General features: G+C 37.7%; 2 protein-coding genes across 2 annotated transcripts; both read left to right on the forward strand.

Moving 5' to 3' along the window:
* LOC109724258 lies at positions 3,538 to 4,328 on the forward strand. Its single transcript, XM_020253018.1, has 2 exons — positions 3,538 to 3,788; positions 3,882 to 4,328. The coding sequence occupies exons 1-2, from the start codon at positions 3,771 to 3,773 to the stop codon at positions 4,281 to 4,283; spliced, it is 420 nt and encodes a 139-aa protein (XP_020108607.1). The 5' UTR covers positions 3,538 to 3,770; the 3' UTR covers positions 4,284 to 4,328.
* Positions 4,441 to 8,218, forward strand: LOC109724259 (CTL-like protein DDB_G0274487). Its single transcript, XM_020253019.1, has 4 exons — positions 4,441 to 5,244; positions 5,811 to 6,044; positions 6,921 to 7,223; positions 7,883 to 8,218. The coding sequence occupies exons 1-3, from the start codon at positions 4,597 to 4,599 to the stop codon at positions 7,098 to 7,100; spliced, it is 1,062 nt and encodes a 353-aa protein (XP_020108608.1). The 5' UTR covers positions 4,441 to 4,596; the 3' UTR covers positions 7,101 to 7,223; positions 7,883 to 8,218.

The raw sequence follows: 9,315 nt of genomic DNA on the forward strand, positions 1-9,315 counted from the left end.
ATTCTATTTATTTACTACTTTATTTATTTTATTTTATTTAATTATTTTATTATCTTTCTTAATGAGAAAGAAACTAACGGAATATTTTCCGTTCCGTTTCTTTCGCATTACGTTGGGCGGATTCCGCTTCTCTCTCGTAAGAGAAAAAGCGTTAAATTCCCTTTCTCTTTTCCTCCTCTGATATAAAACAGAGCAGATAGAAAAGATTTTTGATCATTGGTTAATCTCTATCCTTTTATTCTTTTATTTCTCATTTTTGAACATTCCCCTTATCCTTATCCACTGGGTGTTGAGAATCTCCGTCAACCTCCTTCACGATCGTGCTCGCAGAATGAGGAATTCCGGTCGTACCTTGGGGTGTTATTTCCGGTTAATCCCGCACGTAAGGACGGGAATACGCCTTAGGGCAGTGCCTCGCACGCTTCCGGATTAATATGTTGATATTCTTTTTCCACAATTTTGGGATTTAGCGATTATCTGTGAGTTGATTTATTTGCGTTTATCTGTATGTTTGTTTGTTTTTATTTTTATCACAAAGTTAGTTAGATTTTAATTGCAATCGGATTCCTATGCGATATTTGTTCCAACAATCTAAGGCGTATTTCCCTATCTGATTGTGATTAAATCTGACGGTGCTAATTCATTAAAATATATACATATATATTTTGCATATAATTCTGTTTGACAACTTGCTTGTATGTATATCATTCAAATTTAAATAAATTGGGATTAACATTTTTAAATTCTAATTGGATATTGTTTATCTGCAAATTATTATCTTTTTTATTATTATTATTAAATTTTTTTTACCGTACGGATCCAATAGGGTGGATTTCTTTTTTGCTACAGTAAATAAAATTTTATTTATGTACTGTTTGAGTTTTGCTATTGTAAAACCCTTAAAAAAAAAAAAAAGTTTTACTGTTTTGTTATAAATTTTTTTTAAAAAAAAAAAACCCACTTGTACGGATTAAAAATGTTTGCTACTGTAATTGTTTTTTAAGTGTGCGGTTTTTTAAGGTTTAAGTTTAATTTATTTATATAAATATACTATTTTTTGAGAAAAAAAAAATATATATATATATATANAATTGCTCAGCACACAGCTCGAACACTCGAACCTCGCAATTCGCAAAGGTTCAGTGTGTTACAACGGAGGTGGTGGAGGATCAGAGGAAAAAAAAAAAAAAAAGTCACGGCGCGGCCTTGGCGAGGTCGGAGGCGAGGAGGGCGAGGGGTGCGCGGGCGAGGACGAGGGAGTGAGGGGCAGAGGCGAGGCATGCCGTTTCCCTTTCTGCCTCTGCCTCTACCTCCGCCTCCACCGCCTTCTTTAGAATGATAAAAAAGAAACGAGATAAAAAAAAGAGAAAAGAGAAAAAATAATAAAGCCGTTTTGATCAGTTTACTAAAAATTTGAACCGAATCTGTAAAATCGAAAAAAACTACCTAATTTTACAAAAGTTGAAAACTAGTAAGTTTTTTATACAAAAAAACGTAAAAAATTAATATAATAAATAAAATATTAATAACTCTTGAATCCAATAGATACAATGTGCACTTCACGTTGAAGTGTACTGATATCATTATTTTTTTTTTCATACAAATAAATAGGGGTGGAAATGAGCCGAGCTCGAGCGAGCTTATGTCAGCTCAAATTTAGCTTGAAATTAATTTTGAGCCTAAATCTAGGCTCAAGCTCGGCTTGAAATTAATTCGAGCCGAGCTCGAGCGAGCCTAATTTCGAGTCGAGCCGAGCTCGAGCTCTAAACGAGCCGATTGAAATTCTCGACATTATATAATCAATAGTTTAATTATTATAGAACATTACCTACAATTTGATGCAACATGTCCAATAGTTCAAAATACAAAATAATTGCAAGAAATGTGAGCTAGGGTGACTGCCTGACTGGGTGAGGGTCTGAGCGAGAGAGAAGAGAGAGAGAGAGAGAGAGAGGGGGAAAAAATTAGTGATTTGGGAATTTGAATGTTATCATGTTTTAGGGTTATGTGCAACAGTGAAAGTTTGAAAGGGAGAGTGTGTTATGTAAATTTAGAGTTGGGCTCAACTGCACGGTTATACTTGTTGGGTTTATTTTATGGGCCAACAATAATGGTCCAAATTAAATTAAAACCTATATATAATTAAAATACATTATATATATATATATAATATATATAAATATATATATAGTATATAAATATATATAACGTAGCTGAATACTTTACATATACCAATGATACTTGTGTGTTTTTAGCCATTGATTTACTTTTTGGATTACTAATAGCCTTTGGATCAAACACATTCCACTACCACCACCTACCGACCATTCATCTCAACCCAACATCTTCCATCCAAGGGCTAAAAACAAACAAGTATCACTTGGTGATACTTACAAGTATTCTAGCTCTAGCTATATAGTATAATATATATATATAATATATAGTATATTATAATTATATAATATATATAGTAATATAGTGAGCTACTATGGCTATCGAAGCACGGAGCCTTCTCGTGCTTTCCAGCGTCGTTCGATGTTTGCGACTTCGAATTGTCGATCGCTCCGTTAAACTTGATCTAGAGTATTTGAAGTACTAGAAAATAAATTTTATGATTTTACGATATCTTTGCCTAGCTGAACAAGGCTCAAAAAATCTACGCTCGAACAATAAAATCTTAACAAATATAATAATATTAATATGAATTTTAAATCAAAGATATTGATCTTGTTTTATATAGTATAAAGAATTTTCTATCAAAATTTCACGTGATTTGGATATTTCTACACCGTTAAACTTGCAAACGGCTCACTACGGCCATGAAATTTGTTGATTTTGAGCCCATTCAATCACTAGGCAAACGATATCGAAAAATAATAAAATTTATTTTCTAGGTACTCCAAATACTCTAGATCAAGTTTAACGGAGCCGATCGACGATTCGAAAGTCGCAACATCGAAAACGAGCTGGAAGCACGGAAGGCTCCGTACTTCCGATAACATAGTAGCCTCACTATATATATATATTCTCGAGCTTTTCGAATCTAATTCGAACGAGCCGAGTAATACTCAAGCTCGGCTTGAAATAAATTTCGAGTCTTTTATTTTGTTTAAGCTCGACTTATTTAATTTCGAGTCGAACTCGAGCGAGCCGAATATCGAGCCGAACATGAGTCAAACACGAGCCGGCTCGGTCGTTTGCCAGCCCTACAAATAATGTTAGTCGTGTTCTCGCAGCTACTAACGGCACCGGGTGGTATCAGATTCCACCAATAATTACCGGTCGTGGTGGAGCACCCGCAAGGCCCATTACTTCCCTACCAGCAGGATAAGTGTTTTAAAAAAAAATACCTTTCCAACCAATCAGCTTCCTCTCTCTGACACTCTCTTTCTCAGTCCGTATAACTTGTCAAATCCACGTTGCAACAAGAACAGTAAACTTAATCTGCACCGTCCATCACCCATCACAGGCAATCCCTTTCTCGAGAACTCCTTCGTGGTAAATGTGAAGGTTTAATATCGATAGACTTCCTCTGACATGCCTGACTCGGAGAGAGAAAGAATTGCCACAAAAAAAACGAAAAAAAACAAGCCCGAGTAGAATTAAAATAATAAATATTAAATAAATAAAAAAGAGGAAGTACCAGCCAAACTTAACGGTACGAAAACACGAAAAAACTCCTCCCCATTTAATTCATTCATTTCCTCGTGGGTTTGCTTGTGGCTGCAACTCCAAAACAAAGAAACCTCCCTCTTCCTCCTCTTTTCCTCATGGGTGCTCTGGAGGACGTATGTAGCAATCCGATCGATCGCATGCTTATTCCTAATTAGATTCGATTTTTTTTTTTGTTCTCTAAGCTTAATAATTATATTTTCGCACAGGTTACTGAAAGCAGAGCGGCGGAGACGGGAGAAGATAGGAAAGAAGAGAAAACAGAAGAAGAGAAAATAGAAGAAAAGGAAGAAGAGAAGAAGAGGACGGAAGGAGGAGGAGATGCTGATGAGGTGGTGGTGGTGGTGGATTCGTCAGATCATCAAAATCATCAGAGAAGGGAGTTGACAGCAGCGGCGACGGCGACGGCGACGGCGGCGACGGCGGCGACCGCGACGGTGTCCAGGCTGCACGCCCAGCATCCGGTTCCTCCCATCCAAGTCGTCTCCTCCGCCGCCTCGGCCTCCGCCTACCCGCCCATCACACCAACCCCACCTCAAGTAATTTTTTATTGCTTATTTATTGAACTACCGAATATTCGTCAGTTCCTTTATTTAATTTCTTTTAGCTGACGATGTGGGAAAAAAAAAAAAAGAGTTTTAGATATTTTTTAATTATTGGGTAATCAGTGTAATATATTTGTTTTATATATATATATATATATATATATATATATATATATATATATATATATATATATATATATATATATATATATATTCGGTATTTAAGGCTATTCAGGGCGTTCTGGACCCGGACTCTCCGAAGGCGCGGCGCGAGAAGCGCGTCCTCCGGTTCTGGCTGCCCCCTATCGAGGGCGCCGCAGCCGTCAGCATCATCCTCGCGTTCGCCTGGCAGAAGGCCGTCCGGACATGGCCTTCCTTCATGGTGACGTTCATCCTCTGGTCGAGTTTTGCTTTCACCATGGCCGCCGGCGTTCTGCTGCTCTGCTTCTCCCTCCCCGCCACCGCCGGCATCGGCGTCGCCCTCATCCTCTTCTCCATCGGCACCGGCCTCTACGCCTGCTGGGTTACCCGCCGCATCCCCTTCACCGCCAGGGTCTTCTCCCGCGCGCTCCTCCCCGCCGCCAAGTTCGAGGACCTCAACGGCCCGGCGTACCTCATGGTCGGATTGGGCTTCCTCTGGATCTCGGTCTGGTGCCTGGGCGTGATCGGCGCGCTGAATTTCTACTACCCGGCGCTGACGATCATCGCGCTCGTTCTGAGCCTGATGTGGACTGCGGAGGTGATGCGGAACGTGACGAACCTGACGGTGAGCCGGGTGGTGGCGCTCTACTACCTGCGGGGGATGCAGTCCAGCACGCAGTTCAGCTTCCAGCGGGCCGTGTCGCGGAACCTCGGCAGCGCCTGCCTCGGGTCGCTCTTCGTGCCGACCATCGAGGCGCTCCGCATCCTGGCCCGGGGGCTCAACCTGCTGGAGGGGGAGGACGAATTCATGTTCTCCTGCGCCCACTGCTGCCTCCACGTTATGGAGTCCGTCTTTCGCTACGGCAACAGCTGGGCCTTCGTCCATGTAAGTGTCAGGGCTATTTCCGAGCCAGCTCTATTAGTAAATCTCAATTCCAGGGGAACCTTATTCGATTCCTCACATCAATCGCATAAATCCCAAGCTCAGAGTGTCGTCTGGACGGTAGGAACTAAATGACATAACGAGTGTGATCTAGAAGGTAGGAAGTAATCATCAATCGATTTCAACAACTACTTGATTGTTCTGTGGCCCATGCAGCACACCGCCGTCGGAACGAACCAGTCAAATATTCTCGAATCAATCGCTTTAAGTCTACTGTCCACACATTCGTTCCTACGACTGAGCATTCTACGCTATCTCTCTCTTCTGTTATTTCTGCCTGTTGATTTTCTTGAAATCTACTGCTGTTACTTCTCTCGGTTGATCTGCTTGATATTTACTGTATTTATTAATAAAAGATATTAAGACCGGAACGGTACTTAGTCGTCTTCTACTAACTCAAATCTCACAATAAAACAGTAAAAGAAAACGATTCATCATTCATCTTTTATTCAATCTGTGTACGTCCAAATACTGATGATGCTGAATGGGTTGGGTGTATGGTTAAAAAGATCGCGGCGTATGGGAGGGGTTTCGTGGCGGCATCGCAGAGCACGTGGGGGCTGTTCGAGAGGCAGGGGATGGAGGAGCTGGTGGACTCGGACATCACCAGCTCCGTCTGCTTCCTCACCGGTGTCTGCAGCGGCGCCATCTGCACCATCTTCGCTGCCTCCTGGACCTTCGCCACGCACAAGCACTACACCGCCACCGCCTCCCTCCTCGCCTTCTTCGTGGGCTATCTCATGGTACGAAATTTCGCTACGTCTCCCCCTTTCTTTCTTCCTTTCTTCCGCCTTCGTCCATAAATATTACGAGCTGAGCTGATTTTGATACTGCTGGACACATTAATTGAATCTTATCACTATCTCCTATGACTGAATTGAATCAAATTCATCATCTTTCTTAGTATAACCTCCCTTCATAATTAGTTCGGAGGTTAATTTGATGTTGTTTTTATTGAGTATGTTGTAGGATTTCTCTTGTAGGTTGCTGATAGAATTGAGCTAGAATATTTTTAGAAGCACCAACCTCTTAATACTTTTAAGTTTCTAGCCCTTAAATCTATTTCTTGATTACTACTAGTCTTTGAATCAAATACTATTTCACTTACCACCATCTATCACCATCATCACAACCCTACATCTCTCCATCCAAGAATTAAAAATTCACAAGTACTATAATTTTGGGAGTATTCCAGCTCAACTCGTTCTAGCTCAACTCGTTGCTGATATGTCCTTAAGTACTATAATTTTTTAATATATTTATATATGCAGTTTGAAAATGCTATACATATCTGCTGATACATTAAAATGGCAACTCCCTAGCAAAGAAACATATTTGCTCTATTAGACTCGTTTTAAAGTGTTGCATTTTTCTGGACGGTGGATTTCTTATATTCACTTTCATTCAAGGATTTTGATTAGCAACAAAAAATTCAAAATGTTAACTGATCAATACAATAAATTTCAGTTGTTCAACCGTTATGTTTTTAAAAAATGATGAATTTACCAACTTCTCTTTCATCATTGATGCTCATTGTTACCCAAAGGTAGGCTATATATTATCCTCGTTGAATTATTTTAAAAATGCGAAGACGAATAAAAATAATGCTGCATGCACAGACGAGGATAGGGATGGCGCTGCCGCAGGCGTGCGTGGCGTGCTACTATGTGTGCTTCGCGGAGAACCCAAGCCCTCGGCTGTTCGATTCCACCATCCCCGACCGCCTCGTCACTATCCGCACCGGCCGGGAGGCCATGGTGACCACCCCTCGCTTCCCTCGCCGCATTTCTACCGCCTAAGATTTTTCTATATCATCGTACGCTGTTTGATCTCGGCTGCAAAGAAGGAAAGAAAGAAAGAAGAAACCAAGAAAGAGGACTGCTTCGCGGTGTGTCCGCCGCTGCAGCCATCGACCATCTAAGGTCTGCAGACTGATCTTCTCAATTTCAAATAATTTTTAACCTTCAAATTTTGTTTATTATTTTTTCTAAGGGTTAATTTAATAAAATTTTCTGTAAATATATCAAATAATAAATATATTTTTACATAAGCTCAATGATATTTATATTTGTTCTTCTGGTTTACCGTTAGAGCCCGGCTTATTTTTTGAGTAGAAAAGTAAAATTTTTATTTTTATCGTTACAAATATGTTTCTTCAAAAATTTTAATTATTAAAATTATACAGTAATATTCGTTTAAAAATTTTCAACTGGTATTTTTATTTTTTCTACCATCACAAATAATATAAAAAAAAATTAAAAAAATTGTCAAATCTATCTCATTCATAAAGTTTTTGATTAAGTATTTTATTTATAATTAATTATATTTTTTAATAGATTCTAGCAATATCGGTGTATTTGAAAATATAAAATTTTTATAAAAATAATATAAAAAATTAAATTTTGTAAAAATATATTTATAATTTTATAAATTTACCAACAACTGTATGCAATTATATTTTTTTGAGTTAAGGTTGTAAACATTTTATGGGATTGTAGCTTTACTGTTGGACTTTACGGAAATCTAGTTTTCCGGCCGAAAAACTATGCTGAGGAAAGAAAGAAAATGACCCTTTCTGCAGCTGACGTGACGGAGCCGGTCCGCACAATAATGTATCCTGGGAACGGGAGGTTCCAGACTGCCCCGCACGCAACTTCCTGGGCTCGGACGGTCTGACCGGGAATTGACCGTCAAAGACGAGCGGCAGCGGATTTCTATCGCATCGGTGAAAAGTCTTCTCCTGCCTGTCGCTGTTTTTTTTGTTTACAATGAAAAGGTTCGAGTTTTGTGACATTGTGATGTTAAGGCGCGTGTATTAGCCGTTGTTGTAAAGATGTAAAGAAATGGTTTAGATTTTGGCAGTTCATTCCGCCACTGTAACATATTTTATTTTAATAAATGATAAAATTTATGCGTACAAGGCTGTTTCAAGTATAATAGAAAAAGATAAACTTCAAATATCATTTCAGTAGTTTCATAGTTTTTTACTTTTTACTTTAGTATCATGTCATATGATTTAAAGTGTATCAAATTAGTATCATGTGGTTTTTTTTTTTTATTTCTTCGCCAGCTTCTCCGTTAATATTTCGTTAAATTATATATAAAAAACTTTAAATATTCCATCTAGATTTATCGAATATTCACTTTAGTACTTTATAGTTTTAACTTTATCACTGATTTAACGAAAAAAATTAGTAGAATCGATAATAAAAAAATAAAAATAAAACCACTGAGCACAAATTAATAAACATTAAATCACAAAATGTTAAAGTGAGAAAGTGCGAAACTACAGAGATGGTATTTAAAATTTTTTCTAATAAAAAAAGATGAGCACGGTAGACTTAATTAGGTCAATAAAGTTTGACTTGACTGATTTTTTATTTTAAAAAATTTGATTTGATCTAAAATTTTATTTTTCTTAATAAATTAAATAAGCCAAAATATTTTTTAGGTTGAAAACTAAACTATATATTATCTAAAAATATTTTAAAAAGAAAAATGAATCTTTTGTATTTAGTCTAATAAATTTTTACCGTTATTTTCTTTTAATTTTTTAATATAAATTAAATTTGAATATAAAACGTTTTAATTCTTCAAACTTGCAAATCTAAATTGTTGGTTTATTATAATCCTGAAGGCACGCAACTTAAAATTATGCAAACTGACCAAATCGAACTGAACTGAACCAAAATATTTTGGTTCAGATGATTGTCAACTTGAAGTAAATAGTTTGATCGTTTGGTTCGGAAAATTATTAAATCAAAAAATTAGTTTCGTTCAGTAATTCACTAAAAATTGACCGAATTATCTCTCCTATTCTATAATTCTACCATTTTCCACATCCTTTGGATGATTGGAGACATGTATCACGTGTTCAGTGGTTTAATGGTCCCTCAGTTTTTTATTATTACTTAAAAAAAAAAAGAGAAAAGAAAAGAAAAGGATTTGGTGACTTGCTTTTCCAAGTGGAGCACTTCTTTTAAACTAGTAAAATCGTAGCACTACACGGCAAAT

The sequence above is a fragment of the Ananas comosus genome, linkage group 18, assembly GCF_001540865.1.
Source record: "Ananas comosus cultivar F153 linkage group 18, ASM154086v1, whole genome shotgun sequence".
Taxonomy (NCBI): domain Eukaryota; kingdom Viridiplantae; phylum Streptophyta; class Magnoliopsida; order Poales; family Bromeliaceae; genus Ananas; species Ananas comosus.